Below are 21,570 nucleotides of genomic sequence, written 5' to 3' on the forward strand. Positions count from 1 at the left end.
AAACACAAACATGAGAACAGTGTAGGTTTAAAGAAAAGGCCCCACTGGGGTCTTACCTGTGACAATGAGCATGGCAGTGCAGCTGTCAGTGCCGTGCTGGTTGGAAGCTTTGCAGGTGTATTCACCACTGTCAACTTTGACCGGGTTCAGGAGCTCCATGGAGGAGCTGATGTGGCTGCTGATGATCCGATGCTTCTCACTCTGTCTGATCTCGATGCCAGATCTGAACCATTTGAAGGTCACGCTCGGAGCGTCCTCGATCTCACACTCGAGCTTGGCGTGGTCGCCGACGTTGATCTCCAGAGGTGCGATTTTCTGCCTAAAGACAGGTGGCACTGTGGCCAGAAGAAGAATGTTAGAAATGTAACGCAGTGAACGGATTACAAACAACAACTGACAAATGGAATGAAAATGGTGGAAGGCATGAAGGAGTGACTGTGGACAAGGAAAAACTGTGAGAACATTAACCCCATGTTGTCAAAAAAGATGATATTAGCATAAATCATTGTCATGGGGCTATTGTTCAAAAGAGAGCAAGATCAAAGGATTTAAGGAAGATGAAGAATTGCCAAGGTAAAGCCCTGAATGCATGCACAGGAATAGAAAGAAAGAATCAAAAGGTACGTGACACATGAAGACCTGTTGCTATCGACATGCCAAGTCAACATGGAAAGTTGCCTGAAGACCAGAGTCACGACAGCCTTTTAAGCAAGTTGCTCATCATCTACAGAGCTTTTAGCTGGATTTGTATGACTGTGGTGGTTCTGGTCTTTAGGCGGTAACATAATATGGAACACAGATGACGTGGTGGGTTAGTACCATCCAGTGACCAGTGCTCATGCTGAGCTATGAAATGAAGATTCAAACCAAAGTGAAAAAGATACATAATTTGATATGAAGACAAAGGGTTTTGAGTGAACCAGTTTGAGCGGATGAATTAGTTGTTCTGAGGGAAAATGAGTGAATGGGTGAATGAATGAATGGCAACATTGACTTTTCCTGGTGTCAAACCTCTTGGGACCACAGTGAGTCTTGAAGATGTTGTTGTCCTGCCGACTTCGTTCTCAGCCTCACAAACATATTCTCCTTGATGTCTCTCCTTGACAACTTTGGTGATAAGCAGTGTGTATGTGTCGTGGTCTTTGGAACACTTGAACTCTTTGCCAGATTTCACCAATTCCCCGTTGAAAAACCAGTTAACCTTTGTCACATACTTAATGGTGGCACTAAACGTGACTTCACAATCTTCATCAATAGATAGATCTTGGAGGGAGGTGATTATTTCAGGGTATTCTCTCTGTTCTGGCCTGGACACTGTGATCTCCTCTTTGAAGAGCTCCTCCCTGTGCTCCCTCTGAATGCTGGCATCTACCACTAGCTCAGTGGGGGCAGGAGTGGGAGGAAGTTCAGTGGTAAGAATTGCAGCTCCTATATCTCTTATTTGGCTTTTGTGCTCCACTGATCTCACTTCCTGCCTTGACACCTGCACTGACTGCTCAAAGGCCACGTGAGCCTCGGTGGAGATTTTGACCTGTTTTGATGTGAACTGTTCCATCTTTGCAGCCTTGGATTCCTGCATCACAAGCCGCTGCTCAGCTGCAGCACACTCAATCGCCATTTTAGACTCAGTCTTGAGTGAAGCAGCCTGAGATTTGACAGCTGTGAAATCCACTGCACTCTCTGCCACACTCACTGTCTCTATGGTGGACGACATGACTTGTTTAGACCTAGTTGAGGTGACCTGTGCCCTTTGAGGTTTGTCCAGCCGCACAGTGCCCGGCTGCTCTGAAGTAAGAACATGGGCTTCCTGGGACATTATGGAGTGGAACGCTGCCTGTAGTTCAGTCCTCAGGTCAGCTGACTGTGGATATTCACCCTCAAAAGCCAGAGTGATCTCCATGGGGGCACCTGTTGTTGTTATAAGGTAAGTGAACATGGCCCGTTTGGGTTCCCTTTGAACCTTGACTTCCTGTACTTCTACAGCCTGTAACCTGTCTATGACATCAGCCAGTAGCACTGGTTGTTCACTGGCTACAGCAGACTGAAGGGCATCTCTGAGCTGACGCCGTATATTCACACTGGATGGTTTTGGGACCTGAACGACAAATGTCATCTCCTTAGGAAGAGGTGTGGTGTCTTTGGACTCTGATGCCATAAGGGACAGTCTGGGTTGTGTGGTGACAACTACCTTAGAAGACTCAGACTTGGTGATCTCCTGAGAGATCTCACCTGTCAGCACTTGCTTCTCATCCATTACTATTGACTGTCTGACTGACTGGCCCTCCTGGATCTGAACAGCAAAGTCCTGTTCTGCTGCGTCCAGAAGGACACTGCTCTCTGTGGAGATCTCCTTCTCCTCAATCTGAACAGGCTCAGTAGGGAGTTTTGGCTCCAAGGCCATTTGACAGGTGAATTTATCGACAGCTGTCAAACTGTCAGTGTGACCCTCCTCTAAGGCCTGACTATCTGCCACACTGGTGACGTGCATCACATTCCAGCGATCTTCCCTTTGCACCAAAGCCCGCTGCTGCTTGACGTCACTGGTGACAGGTGTCTCCTTTGGCAGCTGCATGGGCTGGTAGGAGAGCTGGAGGACATTTTGAGGCCTGGGCTCTGTTCGAAGCTGACCCTGAACACCAGCCACAGACAAATCTAACTCTGTGTGATAATTTGCCGTGAGCTCCCTTCTCTCCTCTGAGGTGGCCGCATGTCTTCTTGTCTTTTCTTGTTTCTGTGCTGCCACCTGGTGGTTGGGCTTCTCAATTACAAGAATACCTTCTTTAGGTAGTACCTCTATGGGCTGGGTTGACTGGAGATGCAGCAGAGTGGGGGCCTGTTTTTGGGGCTGAATGGCCATAGTGCTGGTCTTGGACTCAAACGCTGATGCATCCTCACAGACCACTGTCCTCTGCTCGTCCTGACTGACAGTGTGCAGCAGATTGGGACTCTTTCTGGTTTCTGCCTGCTCTGGCTCTGGTCTCTCACAGGTGAAGCTCCCCTCAGATGGAAGGAGGTCCTGGTCTGTGATAACCTGCAAGTGCAGCAACTGCTCACCCTCTACCTGTGACTGAATGGACATGGCACTGGACAGACTTGGCAGATGCTGCATGGACTCAGCCTGCAGCAGCCGCTTTTCTTCAGTTGTTAGCGCTGCCTTCATGAGTTTGTCCTTACAGAGATGAGCTGTCTCCTCTGCAGGCCTCTGCATGGAGAACTCAGTCTCCTTGGAAAGAGTCTGTTTGGACTCACTGAGTGAAGCCAAGACAGGCCGGGGCTGTTCTTTACTACTGGAAGACTTAAGAGCAGAATCTGCTGTTGCTAGCTCAGTTGTATGGCCCTCTGCAAGAACCCGTTCTTCCACAGTCTGGGCCGTGTATAAGATCTTAACACCTTCCTTAACTTTGTAACCCTTCTCTGGCTGTGGTGGGGGGATGACCTGAGACTGCTCTTTCAGGATGGACAGTTGTGACTCCACCTGATGCCCACTGACTAGGTGTTTGGCTTCTGAGGTGGGCTTGACTGTAGCAGACTTCCTATCAGCTAGAGGTCCTGTGCTAACAGTCTGGAGTGGGTTGAGCTCCTCGGCAACAGCTGTCATCACCTTTGACCTTTTTTCTTGAGCAGCCTGAAGCTCGATGACCTCGGGGCTCTGAATGCGATCGCAGTGCTGCTCTGTGAAATCTTGACTCTCTTCAACAGATGATGTAAACTTTGCCATGTGAAGCTGTTTTGCAGTAACAGCTGAAACCTGTGGTGGGTGAGTAGGAACCACAGACACCCTCTCCTCTACCTCATGAGACTGAAGCACTGCTGCCTGGTGGGTCAGCTGCTCACGATGAACAGTCGCAGCAGAGATATCGAGCTCTCTAAGAGAGGCCACTTGCTCACTGGGAATTATCTGCCGGTCTTCAGTACCAATGGTGTAAATCATCTGATCTGACCTGGTTCTGTCCTGACCTGGGAGGCTGACCTGGTATAAACGAGACTCAGTTGCCTGTTCTGTCACTGAGACCTTATAACCTTTCTTCTGAGTCACTGTAAGCTGCTCTTGTTTGTGAGACACTGATTCTCTAAAAACCACAAGCTCGGCACTACAAGAGGCTTCACCAAACACGTTGGAGGCTCTACACATGTACAAGCCACCGTCTTCCTGTTTGACGCTCTTAATGTTGATGAAGCCAGATCCATCTGGATTGGCTGTAATGACACATTTTCTACTGGACTGGATCTGAAAAGCACCTTTAAACCACTTGACATCAGGCACTGGGTCACCACAGGCCTTGTAGTTAAAATGAACTTCTCCTCCCTCTGAGCACCTCACGGGTTGGATCAGAACTGTGAAAGTGGGAGGTTGACCTGTGACCTTAAACATCTTCTCGACCCATTTCTCTGCCTGGCTGATGTCAGGCTTTTTCACCTCAAGGTACGTGGTGCAAGTGGTTTGTCCAAACCTGTTGGTGGCAGTGCAGGAGTACTCGCCCTCATACTCAGATGTGACTTTGGTGATTATTAGTGAGTACTCCTCCCTCTCCTCTATCAGCCTGTATATGGACGAGCTCTTGATCACGGTCCCGTTATGAGACCACTGAACTGTCGGCTTTGGAAAGCCGGACACTTTGATGGTGAACGTGGCCGTTTCCCCGCTGGTTACAGCTGCCGGGGAAAGCTGGCTGAGGAAAACTGGCTTTTCTTTTTTCTTCTCTAATGTGGAAGAGTAACGTTTGGATTCTGGTTTGAGTTCAAGTGTTTTTGTTTTCTGTGGTAATTGGACACCAGTGTAGTAGGTTTCCTCTTGTTCCTCCACAGTGGTGATGGTGGTGCTAGAAAGTTCTGTGAGGAAAACAATATCCACAACACAAATACTAAGATATTACTGAAGATAAAACATAGGAATCAAAGTTTCTGATCTGAAATGATATTCAAAAAGAAGGAAACAGGAAGTTATGGAGTTGTTGTTTAAGTGATTTAAAAAAAAACAAACGAGGGGAACATGCTGTTTCCAATTAACCCAATCAATGGGGAAAATGGAATTGTCTGTTGGGATTAGCACCAGCAACCCTCTGGTTACAAGCCAAGTTCCCTTACTACTGTAGGCCATGGGCCGCCCAAAAACAGAGCTAAAAAAAGAGCTTTCGCATTAGCCCCCGGTGAGTAGTAGCAGGTTGTGTTTACCCACGTTACTTGTGCGTGTGTTTGATTCTAAAGTAAATTTTGTTTCTTTCAGTTAAACTCTAAAACATTAGCATTATAAAAAAGTGTCAACACAGTTTAGTCAAAGGTGTGAAACAAAAACAGAGCTCAGACGTCTGACGCTAGATCATTCATTCTTTTATTATACTATCAAAGCAAAATGGTGACTGTACAAACAATACAAATCAGTTTCTACGTCAGTTTTTTCTTTTTAATAACACAATCTACTCTTACATGACCTAAAATTACACATATTTACAAAACATCAAAACTTTGATTTTTAAAAAAGTTTCACAGTGTTATCCTGAAAAAAAAATTCTCTAAGAAGCTAAAAATAATTTTCCAATGAGCAACAAAACTGAAAAACTGAAAACAAAATAATTGAACTCACACAAACATCATGATAATAAATCCATGATATTTCTCAAAGAAGTGACATTTAAAAATCAATTGTTTGATTATATTATTGAACATTTTGAATGAACAAGCCTTCAAAATAAGATTTCAGAAATAATAAAAAGTAATTTTCATTGCTGGTGATGTTTTAATTTATGCCTAATTATTGTACATACACTTTATTTAAATTATTAATAAAGATCATTTTACTTTTAGTTTTAGTTTCACTTGGTGTCATTACTTAAACAGACTCTCCTTGAATTGTAAAGACGTGACTTAAAAATCTCGTTACTGAATTAGAAGAAAAAAGCAGCTTCATTTTCAAATAAGAGAAAAACAAACATAAAACTTTTTCTCTACCAAAAAAATTTAAAAATTTAAAAAGGTACTAGGTTCTATCACTGTTGAGTCGAGTCGCGCTAGAACTACATCCTTAGAGAATTAATTACTAACAAATACAAAATTAAAGACCAAGACAGAGACAAACTCCTCATAAAACCCCATAAACCCCTGCTATTGTAAAAAGAAACGGTGCTTTGCATACTTTTCAAGACAGAACAGCCCATTTCTTTTCAAACCGATTTTTCAGAGAGTAACGGATCATAAAACAAAACTCTTAATCTTGAAAGAACCAGCCTCTAAAACACTTTTAGCAACGCTGAGGTATGGATACCTCCCACGATGTTTTGGATCACGCACTTATATTCGCCAGCATCGCTCTGAGTCACGTTGGTGATGAGTAGGTTGAAATGACCTGCGGTTTTTTCCTGGATTATACAGCGACTGTCTGTGACGGGGTCTCCGTCTTTGTACCACTCAGCGGTGGGGTTGGGTTTACCACTGACCAGACACTGGAGGATAACTGGCGTCCCTAACGCTGCTGTGACATCAGTCAGCGGGATGACACACCTCGGAGCGGTCTCAGTCACCTGGAACTGGAAGCTGCAAATATCTGACGACTTTCCTTTGAACTCTACCTTGTTGTCTTTTGCTGGCTCAGCAAACACGTCAAAGTTAATGCTAACATATTTCTCTCCCTGTTTGCTCAGTTCGTTGTCAGTGTTGGCCACAAGCCTGACCGCCCGCTGTGACTCATCAACCTCTTGCTCGAATTCAAACTCAAGCTCAATTTCTGAAACCTGTTCGCCATCAAACGACGTGTTGCCGACCATCAGGTCAAACTTCTGAGGCTGGACTTTGGCACTCCCAAGAGACACGGCTGTCAGCTCCCTGCCTCTGGTCTTACCTGAGAAGGCCTTGGCATTTATCACAACCAGAGAGGCTCGACACAGCGTCTCCCCAACAACATTAATTGCTCTGCACATGTACACTCCGCTATCCTGAGAGGACACTTTACAAATCTTCAGGAAGTGGTTGTCTCCATCAGACGAGTGCAAGTATTTCTTGGTATTATGAGGAATCTTTTTGTCGCCTTTGAACCAGGACACGATGGGAGATGGAATCCCCATCAGTGAACACTCAAACATGACAGTGGTTCCCTCTGGAGTTTCCATGTCACAGATAGGATTGATGAACCTCGGAGGCATTTCAGTGACTTCAAAGGCTATTTTCAAATCATCGTGCTCCTGGGTGACAAAGTCCACCGCACTCTCCTCATAAATACTCGGTAACACGTCCAGAGATATGATCATGCTCTTGTTATCGGCCGTGTACTCGGGAATTGTGATGATCTTCACCTGTTTCTCAAATTCTTTCAGCTGATTTTCATCCAACTCCACTTCGAGCAGAATCTCCTGAGGTGACGGAGAACGAGAGGAACTGTCCTTCTCCACGTCAAACTCCATCACGTGCTGATGAGTGACCGCAGGTGGGGCAGGCATGAACCTCACTTCCTGTGATACAACCACCACTAAAGCAACACTTCTGGCTTCGCCCACATAGTTCACAGCCTCACAGATGTACTCTCCCTGGTCTGCTTTAGTCATGTTGAGTATTGTTAGCGAAATGCTATCACCATCTCTCTCCATTTTAACCCTGTCTTCTGCTATAAGTAGGGTTTTGTTGCAGAACCATTTGACCTCAGGTGAGGGCAGGCCAAACACCTCAGCATAAAATGTCAGTGGCTCATTTTCAAACACTCTTTTCTTGATGAGAGGTTTGAGGAAGGCAGGAGGGATTCCCTGTACTTTCTCCTGAAGGGTTGCCAGACCTAAAGACCCTGCGCCCCTGGTGACAAACTGATTTTCATCAACATTTATACCAGGAGGCTTCATTTTAATACCATCATCCGCAGGAGAGCTAAGGAACTGCAGTGGTGAAAAGAACCTCTCACTAGAGTCTCCTGTTGAGGGTCTCTTATGTCCCTCAGGGGAGACGGGATATTCCTGAGGGGTCATGAACCCAGCCACTGTATCAGAACTGGGTGTATGGAAGGACATGGGAGACTTGGGAGTCTGGATGGATTCTGCAATCGGCTGAGAGACTTCAGTCGATGAGCCTGGAGTGTAGAACCTCTCAGCTACATCGGCTATCTCTTCACTCACAGTGCTGCCAATCTCAATGGACATTTCAGACTCGGGAGACAGTGGTCTTCCCCAGTCTGTTGCAGGGTTATAGTAGTCATACACAGTCCCAAAGGTCACCTCCTCTTCCTCCATGGAGCCAACTGCTGCTGCTGCTCCCCCACGATCAGCTGCCAACGCTCCATCTGAACGACTTCTGTCCTGTCCCTGGGCAGGAGCAATCACAGGTAGGCTGAGTGCTTTCACTCTGCTCTCCATGTCAGGCTTGATAGTATGTGGGTTGGGTTCTGCTGTCCCATCAATGTTCTCATCTTTGCCACAGATGTGTGCATGAGACTCATCCACCATTTCCTCTGCTTCTTCTGCTTCATCAGTATGAGAGTCTGTCATACTGAGGAAGACACCACTGTCCATAGAAGGCTCTGGGATGGAAACCAGTTCACTGCTGGCATGTTTGTCAATAGAAGGTTCCAGGACTGAAATACGTTCATCCTCCTTACCTACATGCTTTACTACCGGCATGAGAACATGTCGCTCAGTAACTTCTGACAAACCCTCCACAGCACTTTTCTCACTTACTTTGGCTTTCTTGTGAAAAGACAGAGACCCTGCAGCTGCACACTGTTGCTCAGGTTTGACATGTTCAAAAATTATTTTGGGTTTAACTGCTTCTTCAGACAGAGCTGATGTCCTGACCGAGCGTTTCACTGCAGGAACTTTTTCAGACTGGAAAGGAAAGAAGCTGCCAGTTCGGTCAAACGTATGCACAGTGTCCTCCCTCATTATCTCTGCTTTACCAGCCTCTGTTTGTGCAGGAAGACAAACTGGTCTCTGCGGCTTTGGCCTCACCAATTCTGGAGACTCCTGAACTTCCTCTACAAACTCTTTAAGTGCACAAATATGTTCTAGTAAAACTGTTCCCTCCTCAACATCACCAGATATCTCACCCATGTTTTCTTCCTCCAGGGAGGAAGCGGCCTGCGCAATGACAGAAGAGACAGGTTTGGGTGTTGCAGAAATAGATTGTTCAGGTACGGCTTTGGGAGACCACGGGTCTACTACTGTTGTAGCAACACTACCACCTTCAGCATGGGTGGAGTCAGGTTTAGGTGCAATGACCGGTTCCTGTTGTTCAAGGGAAATTGCCACTGGGGGAATAAACTCTTCAGGGAAGATAGTTTCTTTCCTCTGCTCCCCAGGAGAGGGCGGCACCACTGATGTAACTGGAGAGTCTGACTCAAAAGCTTGTTTCATCTGAGAAACATTGATCACAGCAGCAGACGCCTGCAGACCACACCCAGATATAGTTAAAGGCTCCCTTGAGACACTAGATCGGGATTTGGGGGATTTAGTCAGTACTTCCGATGGAGCTTTGGAGCTCATTGGAGCTTTTGTAATGCTAGCTTTGTGGAATACAGCAGGTTTCTCAATGTCCTCAGCTGAGCTAACAGGAGACTTCCATACTCTCCCAGAGGGAGTAAAACCATCATCCTCTGCAGCATCATCACCCTTTGGCTCTGCAACTGATAATGACACGGCAGAGATGCTTGTAACCTTGCCCAATTTATTTCTGGCAACACACTTGTACATGCCGGCATCTGTGTATGTGACACTGTTGATATACAGCCTGTGCACTTTATCATCTACCTCAATTCTATATTTTCCGTCTGTAATTTGGAGGCAAACATCATCACAGAACCACGTCACATCTGCAGCAGTTTCACCTGTAATTACAAACTCTAACAAAGCAGTGTGGCCTTCAGGACAGGTGATACTCTGTAACTCCCTGATGACATGAGGAGCATCGCCGACCACATCGAAGGAGAAAGTGAACTTATGTTTGAGCACTTGAGAGGCTGCCTCATCACTTGGCACATCTGAGATTTTCTCTGTGTAAGCCTGAACTTTGGTCTGGCCGCTTTCCTCCATCATCTCAGGGACAGGAGTGGCAGCAGTGATCCGGATTTCGACTGGTGAGGAGCTGAGAGGTTCGTCTGAGTGGCAGCGTCTGTGGACCACAGCTTCAGGCACCTGTAATGTTGCCTTCCCTGAATCCATGCATGTCTGAATCTCCTTTTCCATCATCAGAATCTGCTCTTCCATCATCAGACTCTCCAGGTTTTCGACGACCACCTTCTTTGCGCCACCCGTCGTTCTTAACACCTTCTTGTCTGAGACCTCAAGGGTGGCGCTGCAGATAGCTTTGCCATGTTTATTAGCAATGACACAATCATATGTGCCCTGGTGGTGTGTCGTAGGATAGTAGATGGTGAGCTGTGATTTGTCAGATCTGCTGACAATATCGTAGTCAGGGTTATGGGCTAATGGGTGGCCATCTTTAAGCCAGGTGACTGTGGGTAGAGGGTCACCACTGAAATGGCATGTAAACTCGGACATCTCGCCTATTTTTACTTTGACTGAAAATATTTCTGTCACAAATGCTGGACAAGAGCCTCCTGCTTTTGTCTCTGCTTCTTTTAACGTTTTCAACTCTTTGCTTTGTTCAATGTCCTCTTTCAAATTTGACCTGTCCTTCTTTACTACTGGAGGTTCAACGCTTTCTGCTCTTACTTCACTTCCCTGTTTTGATCTTGTCACATCTTCACTTCTCTCTTCTCTCTTCACACCTTCAAAACTCTGTGGTTGTCTCCACTCACCGCTCTCTCTCACAGTTCCTCGTTCCTCTCTCACCACCCTCTCTTCTCTTGTCCCTGGCTGGAAGTGAGGATTACTGGACACTGTCATAACACACTCCTCCCTGCTCCTCCTGTCCTCTGCTTCTTTTTCCAGAGACTCCTGTGGACTCTGGCACGGTGAGCATCTCGTGGAGGGATTAAGAGAGATCCCACTCTGAGCAGAGGCAAGTTTATGTCTCTCAGGAGGCAAATTAGAAAGTTGAGATGGAGAGTATCCATGAACCAGATCCATTTCCTTCTCTTTTGGAGGGATAGTCCTTGAATCCACAGGCACTCCTGCATGATGTGGTAAACCAGAATGTGGGAGGGAAGGGAGTTCATATCCACTGGCACGTTGAGGGGGTGAAACTTTTGTTGCTGGTGAGGCTTCATAAGCTGAAGCTGCAATTTGAGATGGGCGGTCATAGGGATCAGTTCCATGAGGATTGCCACCTTTCTGTCGTTTATCATTTATTGGTGGGACAATTGAGTCTAAAGGCAACCTGGAGACAGACGGTTTGCCCTGAGTGTCCAAAGTCCACTCAGTCTCCAGTTCAGCTACTTCCTCTTGTTCAGCAGCATCCTGTTGCCATTTCAAGATGCGCTGAGCCAGTGCTTCCTCCTCACTTACAAAGTACTCACTGTCTCTTTGTAACCTGGTCTCGCGCCCCTCGGTGGGTAGATCACCAGCAGGTGGCCAATGTCGGCTGTCACTCGGTTGTTCTTGAAAATCAGCAGGAACTGACTCACTCAAAAAGAATTTCTCTTTGGAAGTTCGTCCTGAGGGAGTTTCTTTGCTGCGGACCACATCACGTTGTGGACTTGATTGTGAAGCAGAAGCCTCTGCCACATTTTTCCTGACCTCAGTGGTCCCCTTTGCCTGGAATGGTGAGTAACCCTCCACCCAGTCAGAATCTAGTTTTACACCTTGTTCTTGTTCCATCAGAACACCCTGTTGCCATTTCATTATCCGCTGAGCCAAGGCCTCCTCTTCATTGACAAACCTCTCACTCTCATTCTTCAGTTCAGAGATGTTCTCCCTGGATAGCGTGAGCTCACGCTCTTCACTTGTCTTCTCAAACAACATCTTTTCTGGTCTGGCTTTTGCTCTAAACATTGATTCACTTTCCACTTCTCCAGCTTTTCCTTTTATTTTGGGTGATTTTTGAGCCGGTATGACTGATAACTCTGTTTGCAGTTCTGCTTGTTGGGCTTTTGTTCTGGCTTTAGGAATAGGTGGACCGGTTTCATCCTGTTCTACTTGAGCTTGTACTGTAGCTGGCTTAGGCGTTGGCATGGCATGGCCTGCAGTTGCTCTTTCCTCCATCACCTCCTGCTGGGTGTACATATGCTCTTTAGGCTCCATGTCCTGTTCCTTTGACAGCATTGGGAGATCAGTTTTAGGGTGGAGTTCTGATATCTGCATGCCTTGCTGCCATTTCCTGATCCGTAGTGCCAGGAGTTTCTCTTCACACTCCAGCCGTTCAGCTTCCAGATCTTTCTCATACTGAGCTCTCAAAGACTCCCTTGCATAATCCACTTCATATGGTTCAGTTGCTTCTGTTGCTTTGCTGTGTGGTGTTACAGCTTCACCCGGGAACTGGTCTTTCACAGATCTGTCATGTCTTGGTCTTGGTGACTGTTCCAGTCTGTCTTCTGCCTTGGCTTTTGTTTCAGGGGACAGTTCCACTTCTGCAATTCTAGCTTTACTTCTTGGGGATTTTTGTGCAAGTGTGCCTGGTGCTGTACTTTCCACTTCTAATCTCACTCCTCTTGCCACTGACTTTTCATGTGAGGATGCAGATGTCTCCACTTCACTTCTGGCTCTTAGTGTAGATGATCTCTGTGCAACCTCTTTATCTATCACAATTTCCTTCATCTTGGGTGATTTAGGGAATGACTGGGGCATGGCCTCCATTCCAGCAATTTCTTCTTTCGCTATCACCTCCTGCTGGGTGTACACATGCCCTTTAGGATCCATGTACTGTTCCTTTGAAAGTGTAGGGAGATCAGTGTCAGGGTGGAATTGCTCCTCTTCTCCCATCGGCATGCCTTGCTGCCACTTCCTGATCCGCAGTGCCAGGAGTTTCTCTTCACACTCCAACCGTTCAGCTTCTAGATCTTTCTCATACTGAGCTCTCAAAGACTCCTGTGCATAATCCTCTTCATGTGGCTCAGCGGTTTCTGTTGCTATGTCATACAGTGTCACAGCTTCCCTGTCTTTGACAGACCTGTCATGTCGTCGTCTGGGTGAATGTTCAGGTCTGTCCTCTGCTCTGGTTTTCATTCCAGGTGATACTTCTGCTTCTTGGGCTCTTGCTTTAGTTCTTGGGGATTTCTGTGTGAGTGCAACAGGTGCTGCACTTTCCAGATTTAATCCCAATTCCATTGCAACTGACTTTGGACGCATTGAGGCAGATCTTTGCACTTCTTCAATTCTGTTTTTTACTTTATGTGATCTGGGAAGATACTCAATTGCAACCTTTTGATCTATTAACCTCCCCTTCATCCTGGGTGATTCATGGAATGAGGGGTCAAGCACCTTCTGTTTGGTGTAAATGTGACCCTCAGGCTCCATGTAGTGTGCCTCAGCCGGCATGGGCAGATCGGTTTCAGGATGAAAGATCTCCTTCTCTGATGTCCTACAATGTTGCTCCCACTTCGTGAACCGCAGAGCCTGGAGTTTCTCCTCACACTGCATCTGTTCGGATTCCAGGATCTTCTCATAGCGAGCCCTCAGAGACTCACCTGCACTGTCCTCTTCATATGCCTCACCTTTTCCTGTTGCTGCCATGTTTTCCGACATACCTGCTATTCCAATGACTCTCTCCCTGGCAGATGTGACTAGCTTATGTCTGTTGAACATCTGCTCGTCAGCAGATTCCCTGGTTTCAGTGCACTGAACCTCTATCTTTGTAGTCTGTTCCTTCAGGTCACCCCTGACCATCTTCATGCCAACATCTGCCTGAGATTCAACAAAACCATCAGTACTTTTATCCTCCAGTGTCTGTGAATACATTTCATCTGATTTCCCTTCAGTATGAGACACCAGCGTATCAACCAACTCACCTCTCATGATCTGAATTGCCCTGGTTCTGGACTGAGGCTCAAACAAATGCCTCACACGAGAGTGAGATGAGTCGCTGCTTGAGACTTTACTGTGACTATGACTCTCCCCCTGATCAAAGGGTCGATTGAAATGCTGGACATCAGGCAGTGAGGCGGGCTTGACCCGGAGCCTCTCAACATAATCTGCGTAACTCAGCTCACTGGTAACAGATTCTAACTCAAACTCAGACGATGACATGGTGGAGATAGAAAGTCTCTTCTTCTGTTTGACAGCTTTCTGGAGTGTGGTGAGTTTTGCTCTTACCTCGCTGTGAAGACTCTCAGTGTCACTAAACTTGTCGCTATACCTGTCGCTGCATCTGTCGCTAAACTTGTCACTGAACCTGGCACCGGTGCGCCGGTCACAGTAGATGTCACTGTATCTATCATTGAATCTCTCAGACCGGTCGAACATGGGGGGAGGAGACGGGGCACGCTCAGAGGCAGTTTCCAAACATTTAGACTCTTTCTCTGGCTCTTTCTCTTTTGAATGGGAACCAGAGCGGAAATACACGGTGCGCACCAGAGAGCTCTTGGACCGAGATCGTCCGTGATGGACTTTGGACACCTTGTCAAATGGAGACCCTACACACCTGAGTTCCACCCTGATCTTCTTCTCTTTATGTTGCTCTGCCATTCTGTCTACGCTCTTGTGGACTTTGGCAGAGCGGCGAACACAGCCCAGGTAATTTGCAGACTGCTCTTCCCTCAGCGACACCAAAAGTGACGCTGTGGATTCGGCAGAACCCTCCGAGTTTATCGCCATGACCTTATAACTGCCTGAGTCTTTGTCTTTGATACAGTCAATAGTAAGGCTAGTGGTGTGCATGTGTGTTTTGCTGTCAGTGCAGATCTTACGTCTACGTTCTTTGGGTATAGATCGGTTGTTATGAAACCACAGGATGTTCGGTGGGGGGTATGCAACTAATTTACACTTTAACTCGACCGGCTCCCCCTCCAGGACTGACTGGAACTTGAGTTTCTTAGTGAAAGAAGGTTTAATATTGTCAGTCCACGAGCTGATGGAGGAGGTTCTGCTGGAGCAGCGATTGGCCGACACCAGGCCGAGATCCAGGAAGTCCTCGGTGTCAGAGAAGGCTTCTCTCAGCTGTCGACCGGCGTTGACATCAGTGCTGCTGTGCGATGGCACTCCTCTGCGTTCACCATGAAACGTCTCTGCAAGAAGAGAGAAACCTGTGAGAACACGTCTGCCTCCGGTGGTAAAGAGGGAGAAAAATTTGAATGAATCATTAATGGAAATATTAAATGCATGCTGGGAGTCACAATGCCATAAGAAATAGTTTCACTCACCATATTTGTTCGAATAAACGCAAGACTTGATTCTGTTTATTAGAAACCTGCAGGAAGTTTTGATCCTTCGTCTGTGGAAATTTCTTCAAAACATAAATTATTTTATTAATATTAAAAAAGAAATGCATATTTCCAAGGTGTGCTGCTTACATTCGCTTGTTTATTTTATAGATAATTGCTTTGGCTTCATACGAGAACATTCCTTACCTGACTTGCAGACTGGTGAATAAACGCCCTTTCTAATCCTTAAGCTTAAGAGGAAATAAATGATGCTCAAGTACAAATCAGAAGCAAATTTCTAATCCAAAACGTAATGAAATGAAGCTGTAAAATTGGGTGAGAAGGCGTTTATTCGAACTAATATAGTTTGTTATTTAGAACGCAAGCCACAGGAATCACATCCCACTATCTGCAAGCCAGGCTAAGAAATATTTGGCAGGAGGAAAAGAATCAGTTCCAGATGCAGTAAAAGCTCCATATCTTTTAAAGGGCATTTCAAGTCCGGGAGCTTTAAAAGATACACATCCTGCAACTTTTCTGGGAAAACATCAGAGGAACCGTCATGCCAAAGAAAAAAGAACTCTCGGATGCAAACCGCAAGTGTCAAAAACCAGAGGACACCATGGAAGAGGACCACGGTGGAGCAGGATGAAGAACTTTGACTGTCAAGATAACATGCAACTGTGGAAAATCAAGGATCACTTTAAAAAGGGACAGTTCAACATCATGACATCATTTAAAGTGTGTGTGTGTGTGTGTGTGTGTGCAGGCCAACTGTGATCCAAATAATCCACAACACATGCACCCGTACACCTGTGTGTGTGTGTTTGTGTGTTTGTTCACTGAGTCACAGCTCGGATCAAAGTTGGCCGCTCACAGAAAACAAACGCTGGTCAAACTGTCCCTTTAACGCCACGCGACAGAAACCTGCTGATACATGAGAGGTCAGGAAGGTCAGGTGACCTTACCTTTGACTTCTTCCTCAACCTTGGCCTCGATCTGCTCCGTCACGTGAGTCACTGTGGATGAGAGACAACACACAATCAACACACAAATCCACACAGAAGGAGGTCCAACTTTGGCGTCCACTGACACCGATGTTCATCAGTTCATCAGAGTTTTCTCTGAATCGATCGTTGGGGACAGGTTTTGATAACCGGTGCTGAATTGGTGCCAGTTCCTCCTTGGTTAGTACCTAGTTATTGATAAATGTCTGGACAAACTTTGCTGCATTTAGCAAAAATACAGTTAATGGATTGGTTGGATTTGGTTCAGTTGTCGGATGTATGAACTAAGTAAAAACATGATAGAATTTAAGAGGTAGGGGTTTAAGTTCCCAGGAGGGAGGAGCTACAACAAAGAGGAAGGACGGATGGTAATGAGGGTGATGAGGAGTTTGTTCTTGTGGAGAGTGAAGAACCATTCATGAATGAATGAAAGAAAGAAGGAATGAGGAGGTTCATCTCTTAGAGAAGCGGAGTTAGTCAGGTGTGGAGGACACTGAGGGACGTCCCCATAGATGTTTTCCTGTTTCTACTCATTTTCATATTAGGTGAACAAAGACAGGTGGGAAAACCCTTCATGTGCACAGGGAGGAGGAGGAGGAGGAGGAGGAGGAGGGAGTGAATCTCAGGAGGTGACAGTCGATGGATCCAGTCGTTACCTTCTGCTTCGACTGTGGTGATGGTTAGGGTGGCCGAGCACGTGGCCTCTCCGGTGTTATTCACGGCCCTGCAGGTGTAGTGCCCAGCATGCTCAGAGAAGGCGTCAACGATGATGAGCGTGGCCACGTTCGTCACCTCATCAAAATGAAACACCAGGTTCTTCGTGGGTTGGACCGGCTGCCGGTTATGGAACCAGCTGATCTCCGGTCTGGGCATGCCGGACACATACGCGTGAAACCGAGCCACCTCGCCGTGCGACACCGTGCAGCTTGTGATTGGCTGGATGAATACTGGCTTTTGGCCAATGGAAGGCTTCTTAAGACTGGTGAGGCTGGTGGAGACATGTGTCTCAGCAGGACGCTCCGCAGTTTGTGTTTGACCTGAAATGAAGCGTCTGTGTTGACACATTTGTCTCATGTTTGTTGTTTACACTCGCACACAAGACATGAGACGAGGACACAAAGATGCTGAATCACCACAAAGAGACACAAAACAACCACAAAGACGTAACACATTCGCTTAGAGAAGATAAACAACCACCACATGGACACAGTGAAACCCCGTCTACCTGTACACAAACCACACAAAGGTGAAACACTTACCGTCCAGTGAGAGCGTGGCAGAGCAGGACGCGGTGCCAGCGCTGTTTGTGGCCACGCAGGAGTACTCGCCCTGGTCCTCTGGGTAAACTCTGGAGATCTCCAGCTGACAGCTGTCGTCAAACTGAGACATCCTGAAGAAGTCCGACTGCTTGATCTCCCTCTCCTTGTGGAACCAGCTGATCTTCACGTCTGGATCGAGGACAGAGGAGGTTAATGGTGGAGTTGACAACATTAGCAAGGACTTCTCCAATCGTCCTTCAGGTTATCTCAAGTCCTTCATTTTCTTACCATCTCCACGGACTCTGCACAAGAAGCGAGCCGGTTCTCCCTCACGGACGGTGATGCTGGCGATGGGTGAGATGACAACAGGGGGAGCAACAGGAGCAGCAGATTCTGGAGAGACAACCTCTGAGACTACGACACCCAAAAACAAACAAACCCCATCAAGACCTGTTCTCTTTCCCCTGCTCGTGATTGTTGAACGGCTGTAATTTTCTAATGTACCTTCCACGTTGAGCGCTGCGGTGCTCGTGGCCGCACCATAGTCATTTTTGGCTTCACAGTTGTAGACAGCAGTGTCCTCGGGGAAGACTTCGATCAGCAGAAGTGTGTGTTCATAGCCGTCATGGAGGAACTTGCACTTGAATCCCGGAGACAGAGCCTGGGAGTTTTTGTACCAGAAGACCTGAGGCTGTGGGACGCCGCTCACCTGCACCGTGAAGCGGGCCGGTTTACCAGACTCCACCGACTGAGGCTCCATGTGGCGGAGAATCTGAGGAGGTTCTGGGACTGAAGGAAAAGCACAAAAGAAAAACACATGGTTGTATGTGTGGGACATCAGCCCTAGAAAAACCACTTCAGTCAAACCTGAAGGTTTTCTGGGGTCTGACAGCAGCTGGACTTACTGTTGACCCGTAGGTGCATGGTGCTCCGGTTTTTCCCGGCTATGAAGGTGTACTCGCCGGCGTCGCTCCTGTACGTCTCTGAGATGGTGAGACGGTGAAGCTTCCTGATGGCCACATAGTTGAAACGCTCCTCCACAGAGAAGTGGATCTCCACCCCGTTCCTCAGCCAGTGGCCTTCCACGTCGTCCTCATTCACCTCAAACTCGAAGGTTGCTCTATGTTTCTCCAGAACCTTGGAATCAGATTTCATCATAAATCTCAAATCCGACGTTTTGCTCTCACACTTTCGCACATTTTCTTCGAAGCTAACATGAGTCTCACCACAATTGTCCTCTCAGTGGGTTCCGAGATGCGGATGTCGCGACCCTCCACTGTCATGTGGGCTTTGGAGACACTGGATCCGGCCACCACTGAATACTCGCCAGTGTCAGACATGCGAACGGTCTGGATCATCAGACGGTGAACGTACTTTTCAGCCGTCACCGTGTACCTGAGGAGAAGACAGCAGGTGGCGCTCAGCTCATGGTTTAGAGAGGTCACATGTTACAGGTGGGTGGAGCCTGACGTACCGTTCCTCAGACATGTCCAGCTCCTGTCCGTCCTTCATCCACATCACCTGGATGTTTGGCTCAGAAACCTCGCACTCAAAAATGGCCTTCTTCTTCTCTGTGATCTTTATGTCCTTGATTTTCTTCGTGAATTCAACCACGCGAGCTGAAAAATGACAAAAACAATGACTTTTTTTCCGCTTCTCTTTGATGTTTTTTCAGTTCTTTACCATGCGTGCGCTTACCTTCGACAAACAGGTTAGCAGCGGAGGCGGCCGGCCCGGCCACAAACTGGTACTCTCCTCCATCTCCGAAGTGAACGTTGCGTATGGTGAGCGAGTGCGTGAGCTGCCGGCTGCGGACCTGACACCTGTCCGACGACTTGATCTCCACGCCGTTCTTCAGCCACTTGTACGTGATGCCCTCATAGTTGACAGTGACCTCGAAGGTGATGGTGTCTCTCTCCTGAGCGTTCAGGTCCTTCAGCATGGACGTGATCAGGACAGCTGTGGAGACACACACATGGGTCAAACACTTCCTGTTTCCACTATGTGGCGCTCTGCCACTAAAACTCATAACATTGACATGTTGGTGTCTTTGGGCTGAAACTCTGACCAAACATGAAGTTTGGAGATCAAACAGTGTTTGTTTTTTTTGCCGCCGGTATTCACTAAGCTCCGCCCCTTCTGAGTGTGTTTTGGTGGATGGCAGCCATGTTTTTTTGACTGATCTTGATCATTTACGTGTTTTTTTGCTAATAATAAGCGTAAAACGAGAATGCGATCTTACGGCTGACGGTGAGTGTCGCAGAAACGCGGTCATTGCCACAGATAAAGGTGTATTCCGCAGAGTCGCTCCTGCTCGTGTTCATGATCTTTAGCTGGTGCAGTTTTCCTTGGACCACGATCCGGAACTTCTCACTCATCTCGATCTCCACGCCGTCCTTCAGCCACGTGGCCGGGACATTGAAGTGAGAGACTTCGCACTCGAACGTGGCCACCTGAGTCTCGGGCACCTGCACGTTCTTCAGGGGTTTGGTGACTTTCAGAGCTGAAGGGAAAAAAGTCAATATTTTGTACATTTTCTGAAAATATCTTACAATACAAGGTTTTTAGGGGGAAAACAGGTATGAAACTATGTGATTATTATACAATTTTTGGAAAATGTGAAAATACAAATTGAAAGAAGTTGTAACAATATGATTATTAACATGACCTTTTTAAAACTTTTTAAAATGTGAGCTACTTTGTCAAACATAGAAATCTATATTTTCTTTGTTCATGTTGTTAATTGTAAGAAGTTTGATTTGAAATGTGGTAAAATGTCACATTAAAGTACAGTACAATGATATCTAATAGATAACATTATGGAGTATAGTAATAATTAATCACCAATTCTGATTCCCAAACATTTTAACACCTCAGTATAACTTTATATATACTTTATATAACAAGTTATTAATATCCAGAAACAAGATGACTTTACTATAATAAAACCTGCAAATGAAAAACATGTTACTCTCTCCTTGAATGGGATGGGAATGTGGGAGGGGTAAAAAATGTGAAAAAAATTGAGGAATGGAAGTCTTTTGTCACTTTGCTCTGCTCTGTTTTGTATTTGCTTCCAAAAATAAAGTCTATAAACAAGTTATCAAACAATTTTACAATCTAAAAACCATAAAACTAGTTTTAATCTCGTACCCTCCACGGTGAGGACGGCGCTGCACTGCAGGTGTCCGACCACGGCCGCGTACTCTCCAGCGTCGCTGCTCTCGATGTTCTGCAGAATCAGCTTGTGAGCTTTCCTCTCCGTCAGAATCTTGCACTTGTCGCTCGGCTTCAGCTCAGCACCTTTAAACGTCCACGTGACAGGGATGTTGTCATGTGACAGGCTCATCTCAAAGGAGGCGGTGCTGTCCACCAGTGATGTCACGTCCTTCATCTTCTTCACGATCTTGATCGCTGCAGAGACAACGTGCAAATAAAGGTTATTTCGATTTCGGTTATTTGAATTTGAAAACGACGTTGAAAAGAGAGAACGTTCTCTGGTGAAAGGCCTCACTCTCCACGTTGAGTCTAGCATTGGCCGACAGTTTTCCCAGCTTGAAGGAGTAAACACACTCGTCCTGCGTGTTGCAGTCTTTGACCTTCAGCGTTTGGACAGTGCCGTCTCTAGTGATTTCATACTTGTCGCTGCTCTCCAGCTCCACGCCATTCTTGATCCACTGGGATCCCTTCACGTCGGGGTGCGTGAGCTCCAGTGAGAACACCGCCTCCTGGGTCTCCGTCACTGTCTGGTTTCTGAGAGTTTTCTTGATCTTCACCGCTGCAAGAAAAAGAAATCAAACACTGCTCTAAAGCTACAAACTCAACACCACAGAATCAGAGTGTCTGCGGTGTGTTTACCTTCCACTCTGAGGTTTGCGGAGGTCTTGGAGTTGGCCACCTGGTAGGTGTACTCTCCGATGTCTTGTGGTCTGGTGATGGCGATGACAAGACGCCGGACGGCTCCGTTCACCTCACTCACCACGTTCTCGCTGAAGTCCACGTGGTGACCATCCTTCAGCCACCTCCCCTCAGCCTCAGCGTTGGCGACTTCACATTCCAACTCAGCCGTCTGAGACTCTGCCACCGTCACATCCTGCAGGGGGCGCGTGATGGCACCGCCTGGTGGTGAAACAAAGGAAAT

General features: G+C 46.8%; 1 protein-coding gene across 1 annotated transcript in view; it reads right to left on the minus strand.

The window, feature by feature from the left end:
- ttn.2 (titin, tandem duplicate 2) overlaps positions 1–21,570 on the minus strand; it is a 174,516-nt gene that overhangs the window by 137,978 nt on the left and 14,968 nt on the right. Inside the window, exons 29-43 of the mRNA XM_044053428.1 lie at positions 21,288–21,548; positions 20,944–21,207; positions 20,583–20,843; positions 19,672–19,932; positions 19,128–19,388; positions 18,904–19,048; positions 18,656–18,824; positions 18,335–18,566; positions 17,934–18,218; positions 17,718–17,843; positions 17,430–17,618; positions 16,827–17,207; positions 16,132–16,182; positions 1,012–4,830; positions 57–335 (exon numbers count right to left, since the gene is read on the minus strand). Of these exons, the coding sequence (XP_043909363.1) occupies positions 57–335; positions 1,012–4,830; positions 16,132–16,182; positions 16,827–17,207; positions 17,430–17,618; positions 17,718–17,843; positions 17,934–18,218; positions 18,335–18,566; positions 18,656–18,824; positions 18,904–19,048; positions 19,128–19,388; positions 19,672–19,932; positions 20,583–20,843; positions 20,944–21,207; positions 21,288–21,548 (6,984 nt within the window). The remainder of the gene's footprint in view (positions 1–56; positions 336–1,011; positions 4,831–16,131; positions 16,183–16,826; positions 17,208–17,429; positions 17,619–17,717; positions 17,844–17,933; positions 18,219–18,334; positions 18,567–18,655; positions 18,825–18,903; positions 19,049–19,127; positions 19,389–19,671; positions 19,933–20,582; positions 20,844–20,943; positions 21,208–21,287; positions 21,549–21,570) is intronic.

This window comes from Solea senegalensis, linkage group LG2 (assembly GCF_019176455.1).
Source record: "Solea senegalensis isolate Sse05_10M linkage group LG2, IFAPA_SoseM_1, whole genome shotgun sequence".
NCBI classification, from domain to species: Eukaryota; Metazoa; Chordata; class Actinopteri; order Pleuronectiformes; family Soleidae; genus Solea; species Solea senegalensis.